Source organism: Lygodium microphyllum, chromosome 4 (genome assembly GCF_053477565.2).
Source record: "Lygodium microphyllum isolate KBCC chromosome 4, Lygodium_microphyllum_v1.1.10, whole genome shotgun sequence".
In the NCBI taxonomy this organism is placed as follows: Eukaryota; Viridiplantae; Streptophyta; class Polypodiopsida; order Schizaeales; family Lygodiaceae; genus Lygodium; species Lygodium microphyllum.
The window spans coordinates 9,373,735-9,393,352 of NC_141138.1; the positions used below are offsets into that span (position 1 = coordinate 9,373,735).

General features: G+C 40.6%; 1 protein-coding gene across 2 annotated transcripts in view; it reads right to left on the reverse strand.

The window, feature by feature from the left end:
* Positions 1–2,057: 2,057 nt before the first annotated feature.
* Positions 2,058–19,618, reverse strand: part of CSTF77 (Tetratricopeptide repeat (TPR)-like superfamily protein) — a 196,636-nt gene continuing 179,075 nt past the window's right edge. The window contains exons 18-24 of one of the 2 annotated variants that reach the window (XM_087675672.1): positions 17,774–17,926; positions 16,860–16,929; positions 16,654–16,761; positions 16,481–16,528; positions 15,686–15,853; positions 15,368–15,571; positions 2,058–2,437 (exon numbers count right to left, since the gene is read on the reverse strand). In XM_087675672.1, the coding sequence (XP_087531798.1) occupies positions 2,271–2,437; positions 15,368–15,571; positions 15,686–15,853; positions 16,481–16,528; positions 16,654–16,761; positions 16,860–16,929; positions 17,774–17,926 (918 nt within the window). In that variant the 3' untranslated portion in view covers positions 2,058–2,270. Of the gene's footprint in view, positions 2,438–15,367; positions 15,572–15,685; positions 15,854–16,480; positions 16,529–16,653; positions 16,768–16,859; positions 16,930–17,773; positions 17,927–19,618 lie in introns of both variants that reach the window. The other variant, XM_087675671.1, reaches the window with a different exon arrangement.

The following is a 19,618-nucleotide window of genomic DNA, read 5'->3' on the forward strand; positions in this document are numbered from 1 at the left end:
GCAAATATTCCAAGGTCCACGACCCATTGTCGATTAACTTGAACATGCAACATGTGATCTTCAACAAAATCGACGGATTGAATCTTATCTCCATGATTGTTGCTAGACTAATTGGGTGTTGGCTTGTCCTGCTCTAAGACCCTCTCTCAGTCGTGTGGTAGCAAAGAAATCTAGTATGCATCGCTCGCCATTAGCACTCTCCTCCATCACCATGCCTTTTGCAATGCCTTTACATTTGTCCAATAGAGTCCTCGCCACCTCCCACATAATAAACTACATGGGAGGTTGAAACATGGCCGCACCTCCCTTAATGGCCACATCAAATGACCTTGATGCCATGTTCACTAAGAGAACCACCATGCTGTGGTCCTTCACCTCCCTTGTCATGCTACTAGCTTGAGCTTTGATAATAGTGGTGTCTCATTGCATATCAAATATCTTGATCCATGCTTGCCTCCATCGCCACGCCTTTTGCAACACCTTTGCATTTGTTCAAGAGAGTCCTTACCACCTCCCACATAGTAAACTACATGGGAGGGTGAAACATGGCTGCACCTCCCTTAATGGCAACATAAAATGACCTTGATGCCATGTTCACTAAGAGAACCACTATGTGGTGGTCTTTCACCTCCCTTATCATGCTACTAGCTTGAGCTTTGATCATAGTGGTGCCTCATGCATATCAAATATCTTGATCATATTCTTAAATATAACTCATACTAGAAGACAATTTCTACATCAAAGAGTGATTTAAGGGTTTTATAGATGACGTGCATAAAATTTTCGTATAAACTTCAAAAAAATATGAGGCATAAGGTTCTGACAAAAAATCAAGCCACACTAAGAAACCAAACTAATGTCATGAACCCTTGTTAAGTAGCTCATGAGACAATATTAATAAAGAAAAGGCAATAAACACTAGATAATTGGAGAGCAAGAATGGTGCCTCATAAATGCTTTGTACATATCTCAAGTCTACTCAAGCATTCCATACCTACATTGCCATCCCTTGGACTCTTATTGCAACCTAAAGATAGCTTCCTTTAACACACTACAACTTGCATGTAGCATTATGCCATCTCATGAATATTACAATGGGCATCCACCAACTAGATCATTCCTATGGAGAATCTAATGTAGTTTAGATAGGTCCATGTCTTAATGCCTCATAAACCATATATGCCTAAAAGCCCCCATGACACTTCCAACCTACTTTTGTGAAATAAAGGTAGCTTGACAATTCCATGAAAGTCTTCTCCATTGGAGAACAAAGATTGGTATTTAGTCTTGCATTAAAGAGTGGAAAGAGTTATGACTATCCCAAGTAAATGGGAAAAGAAGAGCACTAAGCAATAGATGAACATAGTACTTTGAATAGCAAAGGTAAAAAAAGATTGCAAAGGATTTCTCTTTTAAGACAATAAAAATAACAATGAGGGGAATGATTAGAGCCACACACTTCGTTTTTAAAAATGCACAAATATATTGAAGCATTTGTGGCTCCAAAACGGGAAAACAAACTCCTATGCATTTTCTAGCATTCTAAGCACAACGTTAAGTGTTGTCGCCCAATCACCCACATCTCAATCATCCTCATTGTCCAATCAAATATACAAGATTCACAATAGGTAATTCAAAAGCAAATTTATTCATAGCAAAACTTCCAACACATGTCTAATCATATGGCAAGTCTACTGACACACGAGTAATTTGGACCTTGCACATTGCACAAGCCTACCTCCAAGTAAGCATATCGTACAATCTAACCTTCATGAATGGAAGCCACTTTCTTGATTCAAGCTTAAATAACAAACTATAGCCACACAATATATATGAGAAAAGCAACATAACTTTGCAAAACGTGTTAATGTATACCAAAAACCAAGGACTCATGAGTCACTATAACATATGCATTCAACAAGTCCATACAAGCCGAAATTCAAGTTAAAATGTTGGCTTGGAGTCCATGTAGAAAATGTGGGGCATATTTGGCACGTTTAAAGGAACTCATAAAAACCTATAAATAATGGTATTGCGAGGTGACACATTAATCTTGCGTGAGTTTTTTCCCGGGGCAACCGGAGAGAGAGAGAGAGAGAGAGAGAGAGAGAGAGAATTTGCACCTTTGAAAGAACTCACAGAAATCTATATGCATCTTGGTCTCGCGGGGTAACACCTTGAATGTGAGAGGGAGAGAAAGAGCATTGTCCCTATGGGGGGGAAAAAAACAAAAATATACAAAATGTAAGTCTTCTCCCCCCCCTTGTTTGTTACTCTGAGCTTCCAGAGGGTTCTCCCGCCATTGCACCACTTCCACCTGACGTGGAGCCTGCTTGTCCACCGGCACTGCCAACCCGCGCACGCTGCAATTGTCTTAGCCGAAACAAATCCCTTGCTGGGGCTCTTGCTTGTGCCGTTGTTTCTTCTTCTTCTTGTCCTGCATCATGACACGCATTCAGTCAGATATTGCTGCAGTATAGTTTCAAGATCAGAGCTAGGCAGCCAACTGGCTACACAGTTTTTGGAATATTGTTACGGAGATCATGACTTTCGAAGGGCTATTCGCATTCCCACCATAACTGTGCATTCTCATTCCTGTCTCACAGAACAAAGCAAAAGACAGTGAAATAAAGATCTGGGCCCTTATGGGAGAGAACCAAGCTGCCCATTCGCTCCCAACCCCTCACTGCGTCCACCATAGGACTAAAAGTTGTATCAGAAATGAAGTCTAACACAAGGGCTGGCTCGCTACTTCCTTCTCACTGAAACCACACGAAGAGTTGTGGCCAAGACTATATTTCGTAGATGGCTTTGGCAGATAGCGAATTCCTCATGATACATGCTACGGCACAGCGTTGCAAGTGTCTCTATATTTAAATAGACCTCCAAACTATCCATCTATTCTTTACTGCTGTACATATGAAAGTTGTGCGGCAATTAGCATTCGTATAACAAACAAATACATCCTTCACAATGAAGTTTGGCAGATCCATGCTCGCTTCAGTTCTCTAGCATAGCCAGGGCAGCATATGCCAACATCTACTCCAAGGAAAGACAGGTTCTCAGCACGAGCCAAAGATCTACTCCAAGGAAAGGCAGGTTCTATGCACATGACCAGGCTTGCGATCAAGGTGCCTTAGTTGGCATCGTTCTTGGCACTACTCTCTCAAACCATTCCTGATAGAGTCAAGAGGATCCCAATCCAGTGTCAAGATCCCAAAGCACCTGTACATTGATGACAACCTTAGAACATCCGTCACAAAATTTTAGGAAGCTAGACCTTGCTTAGTTGACCAGGCAGCTAGAGACTTCAATGAGATCCTCCCCGCGACCAGTACCTTCTTCAAAGAACCGGAAACAAGGAGCTGAAAGTTCCTAGAAAGGAAGAGGACTGCTAAAGCATCAATGGTTACACTTCAGAGGGAGGAGAGTTGTCTTGGATGCAGATGGATGGCTGAGAGGATATATGCTGCTAGAATGGAGATATGAAGAAGAAAGCTAGATCAGCACAAGTTCTACACTACTTCCTTCTGAGCTAAGACTCAAGACAGACTTCCTCAGCACACTGAGACATAGACACACTGCATATGAGTATAAAGACTAAGGAGAGTTGATTGATCCACCGAATAGGGTTACCCATAAGGTTGGGAAGGTGCCTACAATGTACTATGCAACACAGGAATGACTATGACATAAGTCAACTTACTATTTAACACTCCCATCATGGACCTGAAAGCATACCAAATCCAGGATATGAAAACTGCTAGATAAATGATGCCCATAGAAAGTCATGGTCACTCCACTAACACCACTCTCTCACAGCCCCTCTGTGTCTCTAGAATGTGTCTCAAGTCACTAATTAAGGTACAAAAACAAATTCCATGGCAACAGTAGCCCTGGATGTTGAATGGGATCAGACTTGCAGTTAAACAAAGATGAGGAGTCAGTGCCACCCTTGCCCTTTGCCTTGTTGGAAGCCACTAACTTCTTGCAGTCCTTCCAGACAAGCCCCTTCTTTTTATACTTCGCCTTCTCTATCTCTCAAATTTCAAGTATTGTTGTATAACCACTTTTGAGAGGAGATGGCTGTTTCTTGTGTAATCTTACAGACAACTCATGTTCTAGCAACATAGATGAGCTTTTGAAAGAGCAGTTCATATGTTCCAAAGATGGTTCTGTATAGTTGTCACTTGTAGAAGGCAATCTTGCATAGATTCACCCCTAAATAGTGAATGGTTTGGAGCTGCCCATAATAGAGTGACTAGTCACTCGTATGGTGGACAAAGAAGCGGGAAACTCCCCGACCGCCAAAATGGATTGAGAAAATTTGAAACACATTTCCTCAAGAGAAATGTTTTCCCTTATCAACACTGTCGGGGTTTTTATCGTGTATGGTTGAAAGCCATTAGGGCTCCGGTAAGAAGAGTCACAACACAAAGAAAAAGAAACTGTAGAATTTGAAGGCAGGAAGCAACAGAAATTCAAGAGACAGATGAAACCAAACTGTAGAATATATTTATCATGTAAGGGCTTGAGCTCAACCCTTGTACACCATATGCATCTTCATAAAGACCGTAAAATTGAGGCTATGGCTCAGTGAAAACCCAATTAAACTCAGCCCGTATGATTTGCCATACATGAGATCAAGTACCAAACAATATGTTTCAGGCTCAAAAACAAGCCCAAACGTGCATTAGAATAGTCCAGTCCCTATGCAGCCCACATAGACCAATAATACCCCGTTTTAAAGCTTCCAAAGACCCTTCTTTCAGCCCCAAAATTCTTTGTTTTCAATCTACTACAGCAATAGAACAAGAAAACAACAAAACAATCCACACAATCTCTCTATTCAGGCTAGTCAAGAGCAATAATCTTTCACAGATTCAAGGTAGATCAGAGTATGTAGACAGCCTATTTGCCCTATTTAGAACAATCCACACCAGTCCACAAGATCATAGATCAGACCTATGAAACACAATAAGAAGCTTCAGGCAGTTCTCTTCAGTCTTCTCCAATGCTTTCTCCTTGAATCAAGCATCCGACAATTTACTTTTTCCTTGCTTTTTCTCACCATCAGTGGCAGCCTGTTTAAGCCTGCTTTTTGTGGCGCAAAATCTGGGATCAGCTCTACTGTGCATTCACACTACAATCCTACTCAAAATCTTGTCCACGATCCACTGGAGTGGCCACTTTTCTCTCTAGGAAAGGTATTTGACACTTTTGGCACTAAATGACATGTAAAATCCACTTTCACTTCATGAAAAATATGAACAAATAGGGTAAATAGGGTAGATTCAGCATAAACTCTGGCAGGTCAATCCCATAAGCACACAGGTCAAATATGGTCACTAATAGACTGCCCGTGAGTTTTCACCATTACACATGCAGCCACATGATAACACTAATGGTATTTCCCCTTGGATCCGACACACCCCCACCAAGTGCCAAATTTGTGGAATTAAACATGGGTTTAGGCTATGATATGCCTATATCTTTCTGTCTTTAAGACACCCACAGTCTTTTGCTTTTCCTCCTTTCGAAGGTCCTATCCCATTCCCTCTTTACACATTTCCCTCTCTTTGGCTTCTCTCCTACCCCTTAATGACATGTTGTCCATTTCCCTCTTCTAAAACTTAAGCATTTCCGTTTCCATTTCCATTCCTGTTCCTGTTTCCGTTTCAAAGTCTCCCTCAATCCATACCTTTGGAGATATCCCATAGGAAGTAATTACCTTCGTACAAAGGTGTGGGCCTTCGTACAAAGTTCCTTGTACACTGTATTTTACCTAAAGGGGATTTCTTGCAGGTGATATTAATAGAAATTTCTTTTTCTTGGAAAAAAAAGCAACTAGCACTAGGCATTTCTTTGGAGATGGACCAAAGTGGCATATATGCAAGACCATCATCATGATCCCAAAGCAGCACATTCTCCTGAAAATCCTCCATCAAAATCATTAGGTGGAGGTTCTAGTCATTGAGGTTGGGAGCATCCAAGAATAATAGTTAGGACCTTGAAGCTTATTCTTTTCGTTAGTACATGTGAAGATTGAAGACATATAGATACCTGAAGCCACTCAATGGTTAATCCCAAGAAACAATACAACATCTAACAACTAACAGTTCATAGTTTTACACAATATATTGTACCACTGAAACCCTGTGCACATGAGCAGCTATGGTACAGAATTTTGGGGAGAAACACAAAACCAACACAAAAGAACCCTCTCTAAAGGAGAAAATGCAGGTGGGGCAGTGGGAAAACAGAAAACGCAGATGGTTACCACATCACCAGCATAAAATAGCAGCTAAAGAATAGGTAACAGTAGGGGGAAAGGATCCCACAGCCTACAAAAGCAAGGAAGGTCTGTAATGAAATAGTAGGTGTTAGCTTGATGCAGTCTACCCAACACAAAAAGCCCATTGAGAACAACAGGGTGAAAGATCAGTTAAACTTTAAACATGAGCAGAAGGCACCAAAATCCACAAACTCAGCTGTTAGAACAACCTGTGGCAGAAATATACAGACAAGTAGCACCAGGATCTAGCATAGACTGGACATTTGATACCATGTGAGAGTGTTCAATCGAAGTGGAAGCACAAAACAATAACACAAACATTAAACTCTGAGCATTGAATGGTCAAAGCAGAAATCAGATAGCTTAGAGATGATAGAGAATGGGCAGTTGAATCTATCACATAAGCATGAAAACTAAGAACAATACCAAGGGGTACAAAGCTATCAGTGTGACCAAGCAATGCTCAGGATCTCCCTCTCTCAATGTTCACAACTGACTAAAAACCATGAAAGGAGGTAGGCTATATATAGCCAAACATAATTCCATAAATGGGGACTGGCTGCCATAAAAAGATCTGTCCTGAATCAGGTGAGACAACAGCAAAATGTGCTGGTTAGACAGTGATAAGATGTGTTGCGGATGCTTCCTCGAGGGACAGCAAGGAGATATCAACAGCTAGCATATCTTATCTTGAGCATCAGAGAGCTCTTCTAATGGAGCACCATGAGGCTTTCTTTAGCAAAGAGAGTGGTGGTTGTCAGCTAGGTTCTTCTAATGCCCTTTGAGCACATATTCGTTTTGGGTGTTCTCTAGGTCATGCATTGCCAAGCAAAGTGTCTGATCAAGAATTTTATTTGGTTGGTAGGAGATGAGAGCCCGGCCAGGAAAAAGGTGAATTGGGATATTATTATTCAGCCTAGATGCATAGTTAGGTACGAAAGGTACTATACGGTATCGTATGATAAAATATGGTACTAAATGGTACCTTAAGATACGGTATGATAAAATACCGTACTAAATAGGCATGTTTGTTATTCTGCTATGAGAATTCAACTTATTTTCATTGTGTAATATTTATTGATCATTTTTCTCGCGAGGGAAGAGAGAGTAGTCCACCCTAAAAACTCTTTACTAGTCCCTCTCATGTCCTTTCTAGGGTTTGCTATGATTGCCTAAGTAAATCTTTGCCATGCTGTTGTATTTTTGCTAAGCTCTCTATAGAGCTCTGCAAAGATCGTCATCTCCTCTTCATCAAGCTCCTAATGTCCACTCCAAAGAGTGTCACCCATCAACTTGAATGTATCAACATTCACCTACACAATGCACATAAGATTGTGAATACTAAATTGTAAAGTATGAAGTTTAAAATAGCGAATTAAAACTTCACTTATCATTTTGAATTTATCAATCATGATTTAAATTGTATGGTTAACTCTAGACCTGCTTGGACTAATCATGTTCATCATAGCCCTAATCATGTAAGTTAGTGTGGCAATAGACTAGCCACTCTAACTCTCGTATACTATGCCGATTGCAAATCTTTATGTTGTGAATGAGAAAATAGGCACCCCAGTTTCTCTCACATGCACCCGAAGAGCAATCCTTAGCAAGGATTCTCATGGCCGAGGGCTGAAAAGTCTCCAATACGTCTCGAAAATTTTACCACCAAAAGAAAAGCTTCACAAGTGACTATCTCCTTCAACAAGTGGGAGAAGCCAATGCCGCATCCCCTCTTTGATTTGCATAGCATCCTAGGTCCTCTAGCACTACACTGTGGTCATCCATAGGGACCATATGAGTCAAATATGCAAGCTGGTCCGAACAGAGCTCTCTATCATCCATGACGGCCAGGGATTTCTAGGCTAAATGTACCAATGCTGCAAAACCATGGATAGACTCATACATCCATGACCATCTCATCTCTGCTATCTATAGAACATGTATACCTTATGCCTTCATGATCACTATTCAAGCTTGTGCCTCCACCAATGCCACTCTAAAGAAGTGAACAAGAAGGCCCATGGTCGACCCCTTGCAGTCACTTATACACAACACCCTATAAAAGGGAGTAATGACAATAACAATGGCATAGACTTTCTACCGAAATTGCTCATTGAGGCACAAGTGTTGCATGGATTTGGCGTCCTTTATCTCATGCACATCCCACTCATTCCAGAAAGCGGACACCAGTATCTGGTATAGGGTAGACGACACCTCATAAAGGCATTGGAGCAACAACCACATGTAAGCAAATCGAGTTGATGAAGGCTTCTTCAATGCACATGTGCTATGCTCGCAATGCATGGCAAACACCTTCACCTTTACCATGAAGAAGACGACAACTAATGTGGCTTTGTGGACCACCGTCTTCACCCACTTGAGCTTCCTGATATCCTTCATGAGCAAGTCCAAACAATGACTTGCAAATGGAGTCCACATAATCGTAGAAAACTCAGCCTGAAGCAAATGGTCCATGTGCCAATAATTGGATGCATTGTTACTAACTACTTACACCACATTTGACAAGCCCACCTACAATCACAAAGTACAATGCTTAGAGAGAGAAAAAAAAAGAGTTAACCCTTGAGCCTTGAAAGATTCAAGAATCAACTTTCAAGAGAATGAAAGGTTTGAGGGAAGAAGAGATAGAGAGAGAGAGCTGAGGCTTCATGATTCATGATAATTAAATTATAATACAATACTCAAAACTATGATAGAAATATATTTAAAAAGACAAAGGCAAATGTATATCTCAATAATAGCTTGCCAAATGTGGCAATAGATGAGTGTATCCGTTGTTTTCTTCCCTATCTTGCCAATTTCTACAATCCACAAAAAGTAGGTGCCAAGCGGATACGTAACAAGTATGTTGATGATGCACGGTTTCTTACAATCACTCCATCCGTCACTAAAAATGGAGCAACCATATTTTGTCTGAGGATCCAAGATGACTACGTGAGATGGATGCAGAGAGGCCAGTACAAAGACTGAGTATCAGTTGATAGTGAAAAAGAAAGTATTTAATATGGCCAATACCTACTAGACCTAGGGACATGACATCATCTTCTTTCTTCTTCTTTTTCTTTCTTCTTCTCCTCCTCCTTTAATCCATTACCTAGGTCCTAAAGGCTAATCATATCATGGCGCCGGACCCATATTCGAGGCACGTCACTTCAATCAAGGGTTACGAGGGCTCCGGCGGATCAAAGAAGTGGCGGTGCAACTATTGTGGATTGGAGAATTCAGGGAGTCTAATGCGCGTGAAAGACCAATTGGCATGCGTTCCCAACAAAGACATCGGGCCTTGCGAAAATGTGCCGGCACAGAAGTAACAGTAAGATTCCATCTTTGGCATCGAAAGCGTATGGGTATTGAGCTAGAAGAGGATAAATCAACACCACATCAGGCTAATGAAGCACAAGTGGGGCAAAGAGAGGCTGGTGGGCCTAGTGGCACTAGCCAAATTGGAGGTGCCAATGGCCCATTAAAAAGAAGTGCATCCATATCCATATTGGGTCCAAGTACAAAAAGAATCGCGTTGCCATCTTCTAGTGGTGATGGGCAAAAGGGCTCCTTGCATGGTGCAAGTGTCCATACAGGACTTCAGAGGTAGGCAATTGTGGACGCAACTAGGAAACTCACATGCTTATTTATTCGGTGTGCTATCCCTTTCAATGTAGCCACTACACATCAATGGAAGAAGATAATCAGGGTAGTAAGCCGCATAGGGTGTGAGTGGGAAGGCCCATCCACAGATGCATTACGTACACAGGAGCTTCGAAAAGAGAAAGCATCCATAGAGGCTCAATTGGAGCCCTTGAAGAAGACATGGGTCAAATATGGATGCATAATATTATGCGATGGATGGTTAGATATGCGCCGAAGAAATGTTTACAATATTTTGGTGTCCTCGTGTAAAGGCACCATGTTCATTAAGGCCATCAATGCCTCTACCTCAGGTCTTACCATCATAGGAGCTGTCATTTGGGAGCACATGCAAGACTTCAGAGGCAGTCAATTGTGGAGGCAACTAGGGAACTCACATGCTTATTGACTCAGTGTGCTATCCCTTTTAATGTGGCCACTACACATCAATGAAAGAAGGCAATCATGGCAGTAAGCCGCATAGGGTGTGAGTGGGAAGGCCCATCCGCAGATACATTACACACATGGGAGCTTCGAAAAGAGAAAGCATCCATAGAGGCTCAATTGGAGCCCTTGAAGGAGACCTGGGTGAAATATGGATGCATAATATTATGGGATGGATGGTCAGATATGCGCCGAAGGAATGCTTACAATGTTTTGGTATCTTCATGTAAAGGCACCATATTCATCAAGAGCATCGATGCCTCTGCCGCCTCAGGTCTTACCATCACAAAAGCTTTCATTTGGGAGCACATGTGATAGGTCATCATGGACGTACGAGTCCAAAATGTAGTCTAGGTGGTGACAGATAATGGAAACAATTGTGTTTCTATGGGATGTATACTTGAGGAGTTTCCTAGCATAGTATGGACTCCATGTGCATCCCATTGCCTTGACTTGCTTATTGAAGATGTTGGGAAAATATCTTGGGTAGATTACATTTTCAAGACGGCAACAAGCATGGTAAGATTTGTGAAGAAGAGGCCATCCGTCCTAAGCATATTTCGAGCCAATAGCATACTCGAGCTATTGAAGCCCTTCACCACTAGATTTGCTTATATGTTTATTGTATTGGAGAGGTTGATATGGGTCCGTCCAAATTTGATACGGACCATTGCATGCCAAGAATGGCTCACATGAAGGGAGAGAGTCTCCAAAGGCTCTGCTTTTAGATGCAATATTTTAAATGAGAATTCGTGGGTTGAGACAGAGTCATTGGTGAAAAGTCTCACTCCTATTTACAATGTATTGCGCATCACTGATATGGAGGAGAGTACTTTGGGGCTTCTATATGAGTATATGGATAAAATTGGTGAGGCCTTGCTTTGCAACAACGTTTTTCCCCAAGACAATTAAGTTTTTGTTTCACTTTTACACATGTAATTATTTGGTATTAATGACTCCTTGATAATTGATCATTATTCTAGCTTCTAAGTTTTTAACTTATTTTATCTATAGGATTGATGAGATTTGTGTAGTGTGGAATGCACGTGGGATTGGTTCCATAAACCAATCTATGCTATCGCACATATCTTGCATCTTCTTTGGCATAGCGAGAAGCAGTACACTGGTGAGGAGTTGGAGGAGGGCTTCATGGAGTACATGAGACGCCTCCTCATAGGGGATGATATAGATATGATGAGAAGAGTAAAGGATGATTTGCTGGCATTCTGCAATCATTCTCATCATCTTGGCCAATCCACAACTAGGCTTTGAGAGACACAGCTTCAGCGTATCTTTTGGCGGGAGAAATACGGCAATTGTGCTTCTACTTTGGTATGTGATTGGTGACTTTTATATTTTGAATCTTGATTATCTAATGCATTATGCAACCTAGGTAACAAGTTCTCTAATCTATTGCGCACTCAAATGTTGATTTTGCGACATGCATATTAGCAATTACTAATTACTTAACCTCAATCTCTTAAATTTGAATAGAAACGCATTTCCATTCGGGTCCTCTCGTAAGATTGTAGTTCAGGGCCTGCTGAGAGGAACTGGAGCACATGGGCCCTCTTCCACACCAAAAAGAGAAACAAGCTCACAACTGCCTAGCTAGAGCATTTAGTGTTTTGCCATTGCAATCTCTAGCTTCTTTAGAGAACCGCTTTGTCTCCTGAGCCTTCACAGGTAAATTGGTAATGATTAGTATTATGTATAATTACCTTTTTAAGTTTGAGTCCTTGACACTTGACATTGCTAATTTCCTTGGAAGCTGGATTGTAAATTGTCATATGTATGAACATCGAACATATTGAATCTCCTCTCATATGATATATCTTTGTCTCGTTAACCTTTACAGGTGAATATTGACAAGATTGATATACAGAAGGTGCGTGACATTCCGCAGGTACCATAGGAGGAGCAAGATATCTACTCCATGCTCTATGAGGAGCTATCGATACCGGTGCATGAGACTCATACACAGAGGAGGGTTCGTGATATACAAAAGTTAGTTAAGCAGTGTACAATCCAAACTAGAATTGCTAGTTATTCATTGATGTTGATACTTATAGCCTCACTAGACTTTGGAGTTTTGATAGATTATTCACATGACATAGTTATTATCATTGTATCTTGATCCCACTTATTATGCATCTTGATTCTTGTTCCATTGTTCTTGATGTCAGTCTTCACTGCTCTTTAGATCATAGATTATTCATGAGTCATAAATTCTAATTCATTTTGTTGCCTTAAGTTTTGAAATTTGAGTCTTAATTGTGTTAAGCTGTCTTAAGTTTCAACCATTGAGTCCTCGGTCTTGACTCCTCAATCTTCACTCGTGAGTCGTGACTCGTGAAATCTATAATGAATCACAATTTCAATCATATGACATAAAGACTCAAAGTTTTGTATGAAATTTGGATTCATGTTGTTGTAGGCATTGATATATTTACATATCCACATATTACTGTATTTTTTTTAGTGCACAATCCGAAACGCCGTTTCCCCATTTCCAAAATTTGGCCGAAACTCCGAAACTCCGGTTTTTCTCGTTTTCGTTTATCCCGTTTCCGAAACTCCCCCGTACTATGCTCACTATATCCTCCACCCCACTTCTATGGGCTCCAACCACTACTTGCCTACACCCAAACCACCACCACCTTCTATCTCACACATGAGCTATCCAACATATATAGCCACCATGTATATGGCACTACAAGAACCACATATATAGCCACTACAAGAGCCATGTCACCCGACTCCTATTGGCAACATAGGGATATGGCACTCGAATGCCGAGAGACTGTATGATGTACCACACTAACCACCAATTCCCCATCCTTCACCAGAGCCCTGCACTACCACAGCCACATCCTTCACACAGGCTATGGTTGAGAGAGAGAGAGAGAGAGAGAGAGAGAGAGAGAGAGAGAGAGAGAGCATCTGCAGCATGGACTGATGGAGCACATAGTAATACATGGTGAGCATTTCATTTATGCAATAGACACCATGGGTCCTCTACCTGCCTTTAAGTTTAACAAGGCCCTAGCGGAAGGCTTTTCGAAAGAGTGAACCATGCATACTATTAAGCCTCTCCACAAATCTGGAGATCCCCTAGATCTAGGTAACCACAGGACCATCATGGTACACCGCACACTAGCCAAGATCTACACAACACCCCCCTTTCCTCATATGGGATCGACCAGGACCACCTCCCCCCCTTTGAGTATCTGCTAGGTCGCTTCCACTACACTCAACGCTGCTTAAGTGAAGCAAGTTACTGTCTTGTCTCCCAAATACAAACCGCAAAAAAATTAATCGTGGCCATATTTGTCTTGGAAGAGCAGATGTTCTGAATTTTAGTAAAGCAAGTAATCTCTTTAAAACGTTTGGCTGCTAAAAGGTCAGTGATTGGGACATATCACTGATGTTCTTCAGACATTGCATCTTGTCCGGGCACTAGCTTGCTGGTCAATATGGAAGTCCATGTATGTAATGATTTTATGGCAGGTCGTTTTTCGTGTTAAAGAGGTCAACTACAATGGGTATCAGATGAAGTGACATTGTTTTGATGTTGGAGCAATGTTGCTCTCATGATGCTTCACTAAAAAATTTAGAATTTTGTATTTTTATCATATACAATCCTTTTTAGGAAACATGCTGAGTACTACTACTAATTATGCATGGCTTTCAACAAAGTCAAGGCATATAGTTACTGTGTTATCATGAAATTGGAAACCTGAGGGGAAAAATGGAACCAAAGTAAAACCTTTTAGAGGTCAACCACTGTTGCTATTAGCTCAAGCAATGTTGTCTGGCTGTTGGAGAAATGTTGCTCTCGTGAAGTTTATAATAAAGTTAAAAGTCGTAGATTCTATGTTTGAAATTTCACCTTCTCGTGCCTTGTATCCTTCTTACATATATGTCGCCTGAAATCATTTTAGATTGATGTGTTTTTATTACATTATAACTCTTTTTAAGGGAACCTATTTGGTTTTATAACAAAAAGTATGGATAGTTTTTCAGAAATTCAAGGCATCCAGCAGAGAGTTCACATCTAAATTGTCACATAATAGTGAATAAGCGTAATGTGAAAGTGCAACCCCAACATGGAAGGTCTTTCTTGAAACCCAAGTCTGCAGCTTATTTCAAAATCTTTCTAATTCTTCTCGACAACCAGATCCCCCTTCTTCTGCTGCCCTTCCTCCCCTCCTGTTTATTCCTCCATCCTTTTTTACTGCATCAATACAGCCTCACCTGTTGGTCCCCAACCTACTTCCCTCCCCCTTGAATAACGTTCAGACCAATAGCAACTGTAAAATCTGGGTGCAAAGGTTAACTACTACCACATTTAGTGCAGGCTGCCATTGTGAGGCTCCTGAAGGAGTTACATATTAATAGAAGCTACATTATATAAAGATGTTGCCTCAAAACACATGCACATGTGTGTGCATAGACGCACATGCATGCTATTCATACATGCCTCAACTAATTGACCTAGAACACAAGCTGTTGATTGACAAAGGACCAGCATGATGCTGATTTTCAGAACATCTTGAAGTAACCAAAAGGTATCACAGATTAACTGCATGCACGCTATTCATACATGCCTCAACTAATTGACCTAGAACACAAGCTGTTGATTGACAAAGGACCAGTATGGTGCTGATTTTCAGAACATCTTGAAGTAACCAAAAGGTATCACAGATTAACTGCATGAGGTGATAGAGAGGTTCAAGCCATTCAAGATGATAACGTATCTCATGGCTAACTAAAATACTTGTATGATTAGCTTCAAATGACAATTTAATCTGATGAATTTGAATGTCATTGCAATTATAAACAAATAGGTGCATCCTCATCACAACTCCATATGCACCCTTTGAAAGAGCTAGCATCCTTACCATCTTCGCACATTAGTCTGCAAGAGAAAGGATAGATACATCTTATTGATGGTCAAAAAAATGGCATGTGTGTACTTACTATCAAGGTCCTTTCGTTTATGCCCCTCTGGCTTCAATGATCTCATGTTGGATGCACTAGTATGACGACCTCCAAGTTTTGTGGGACCATTTGCTTCTCCCTTGGCTGCATGGAACTGTTCAGATTCGGAACCCTCAAAGAAGCTAAATGGAATTTTTACTTGAAGTAACTCAGCAATGACCATTTCAACATTTGGAACTGGACCTGTTATAAAACAACAGAAAAGGAATGGATAGACAAACAAGATTGCTTTTAGGAAACAGCACAACGATATAGCATATGCTAATTCTCTGAAATATATCAATATTTACAAATTACCATTGACAACTGGAAGCTGACTTAAGAAAACTCCTAATGTGACAGGCAGAAGTTTTATCATCTCCTCGACAGAGCTCAAATTTGCACCATCAGTAACTGGCTGTGCCCCTGAAGGCACTTGTGAATCTGATGTTTGCTGTCGGCTTGGAATTGAAAGTCCTGGCAAACCTGTATTCAGTTTATCCATTAAGACTTCAATACATATAGGTCTCTTTAATATTAATTTAATATTAATTAAACTCCATGGTTGGAAAGTAGTCAAGCACCCAATATCTGTTGTGAAACCAAAGGCAAATAAAGCAGTTGGAACAAGCTCATCTAACAAGCTTCAGGGTCTCTTTAATCTTATTCAAACTTGATCATGCCTTAGGTGGTTAGATTTACTCCTTGATTGCATGTACAGCTCCTATGTTTAGATGCTCAAGTTATGCTTGAAGTCCTTTTAGTTGGTTCATCTTTTAAGTTCAAGTGCTTGATTGGATTCTGTGCTTGTCGCTCACTAGGTATGGCCTACTTTGATCTAGTGCACTAACGTGCTGCCTAGTCTTCAAGACTTCATATGTGTACCCGCAGTCCTCAAGTCTAGAAGATCAAATGCTATTAAGGCACTCAGTCAGTTCTTATAAAAAATTTACATGGCTGCCTTCCTATTTGCTGCCTGCATGGTCACAAAGTCCTGCTCTAGGTTCATTCAAGCACGAGACTATGAGGAGTTTTTTAAATAGCCTTTAGACACCATTAAAAACAAATCTGACATTCCAGTAAGCTGCAAACCAAGGCCGGGTTGAGCATTACTTGTTTGAACTCCACCAGAACTTCCCATGGTAAAGAGGGAGCCTTGACCTGCAATATACAGTGCAAAATTACTTCTCAGTACTGAGAAATGTGCACTAACATGCATAAGTGTTCTGCATATTTCATAGATTAAGTCCCAAAATGCTAGTGAGAAACTGGTTTTGAGGACTTACCCGTCAGCTGTCTTGGGTCATATATGACCATCTTGGAAACGTCAGGTCGCATGGTATTAGCTGCAGAACCACCTACATTCACACCTCCAAGAGGAAGCAAAATCTTCTCTGCAGCTGCCGCAGTGCATAACAATGAACCAGTATTATCAGACTTTTTGACAACCAGTATTTGTGATGCATGGCCTATAAGGTGTAATCTGTTTTACCTCCAAACATAGTGTTTGCAAGGGATGAGCCACCCTTCTCGACCTTTCCAGAAAGCTTTTGAGTCAATACCTGTTTGATTATGGAATCAAAACCAAGTACGTTACTCAATATCCTGATGTGTTACACTGATTATGGAAAAACTGAAAGAGTAGTTAACAGTCGTGTAATATAATCAACCCACACCATAATAGGAAGACACCTTAAATTTCATCTCCTTAAACTTTTTCCATTGCTTTTTCAATTGAATACTGTATGAATAATCAAAATACCAGGTAGTTGAAAACTCGAAGAGAGTGCACCCAAAAAGTTTAAAAACATACAACACACTTTTTATTTTTTGTGAAACCACTGCACAACACATTTTTTTGTGGAAAATTAATGTATTGACTATCCATGTACACGTGGCTGAACAATGCAGGTGAGTGCAGCATCAAAAAAGACATCATGAAAAGTATAATATCGAGGGCTATCCAACCCTTTGGTGACAAGACAGCGTACATGCTCACACACACATGTACACCCCCGTGTGCACATGCACATGCGTACATGTGGCACACACATGCATACACATGCACGTGCACACACACAAGAGCAGCAAAAATGCAGCTGGCACTTCATACATAGAATTCCTTGTATTCTTCGGGCTAATGTAAATTCATCCACACAACTCCATCTAATGATGTGCTCATCACAACAAAATACAAAACAAAACACACAACTCCATCTAATAATCTGCTCACCACATTAGTTCCTTGCCATCTATCTCCCAAACAGAATGCACATGCAACACTACACGTAACAAGTCACAAATCATGCAGCGAATAGACAATGGAAATCCACAAAAACCAACAAATAACATCATCTTAATTTCATAATATTACCCCATTAAAACAAGACAACTCAAATGACATACCTGTTGCCGATTAAGATAATCCAAATCCTGTGCTGAGCAAGGCCACAAGTCCAAGAAGCGGTATCGTGATACAAGTTGCTGCAAAAGACTTTCTGAAAATGTGACTCCATCATCAGTGCCCTGTGCAAGAGCATCATTTTTCCTTTGCTGCACCTGTCTATGTTATAATGACATATGAGAACCTACAACATTTTTTGAGATGTCTAAAAACAAGGCATCAAACCAAATCGTGCAACATTGAATAGGTTCACCAATGTATGTGAAAACAGAAAGATGTCTAAAAACAAGGCAACAAACCACATTGTGCAACATTGAATAGGTTGACCAATGGATGTAGAAACAAAAAACCCTTATGATGGTATTTCGACGTGCATTAACAATATGTGTAGGTTCTAACAACTAAAAACTACTCATGTCACTGTGAGCTTAATATTTAAACTTAATATGTGCAATCATGCACACTGATGGTCCACAATGAAAAGAACTTCTCAATTTCTTCCCACATACAGACAGAACGATGGAATTACGGTAAATACCATAGAGGATGCAGTATTACTAGTATAAAAGACAAACCACATGGGTTAACAAGGGAAATAACAAAGCAGCACATGAGAAGTACACTTCTGCAACTTTGCATCATGAGTAAGTTACAGGTTTATTTAATCTTCTTCCTTTTTCCTATGTTGCCAAATAGTTCACAAATCGTTGCACACCATAGGATCAAGTTCAAATGGTTGCATAAACAAAGAGAGAACTGTATTGATAGCTTTAAAATCACAAACTGTCCTATGAGAGCAAATCAGTCAAACTAAATTCATCAAACTTCATCCTCATGGTCACAAACAATGTCTTTTGCAGATGCTAATACTGAAACAACATCTTGTAGAAGATAGTTGAAACTGACAGGCTTCTTCAAAGCTCCACAACCACCAACACATGCTTATGAAATCAGCCTTTAGTACAACTAAAGAGCACAAGAGAATTAAAATTACAAACACAATTGACTTAAACTGAAAATCAGCAAACACAATACTCACAACAATGGAGGTAAAATGCTCCCACACTTGCACAACACCACCTATTGGGCCCCCATCCTCACATCCCTTTTTGCATTTGCTTAATTTACTTAAGAGATCCCGACTCAAGAGTACAAAAATCTGGTGTTCAGTGCGCATGCTATTGCTCAGCTGTCAATGGTTGCAGGGACACAACTCCCTGTGGGCTTCACAGCTATCACTTGTTTCCAGGGCTAAATTCTTTGCACACCCTAATTGTACAGAAGCAAAACGGTGCTGAAATCCATAGTTTAGAGCAGCAAATCAGTCTTCATTTCTGCCCCAATTCTATAGGCATCAACTAACAACTCAGTCAGACTTTATCTTCGTGCATTTACCAGTTGTGCTCCCCCCAGTAGAGACCTTTGACACTGCAAAACGGATCGATTTCCTTCAAACCAGTCCCAGTTCGTCCACCTGGCCTTCACCAACAGTTCTCATATAAACACGGACTCTTTTGACCCAAAAATGTTTATTGCTGGTTCGTCCGCTTCCCCTACTCTCTTACCAGCTCCTCTTCCTCTACCTCTTCTTACTTCATGGCTGCTATCTCTAGTCCTGCCCATATTTTTTCCCTTTCCCTACCTCTTCTCTTTTCCAAGAAAAGAAATATGTATCAATAACATCTTGAGAAATCCCCTAACATAAAGATACAAAGTAAAGGAACTATACAAAGCATGTCTAGCCACATCACAAATACAATGGTTGTGTCAACAACTAAGTTGGTGGGGCTACAATGACACACCATTTGATGAGCCATATAGAAAAATGAGTCCGGTCCTAGGTAAGA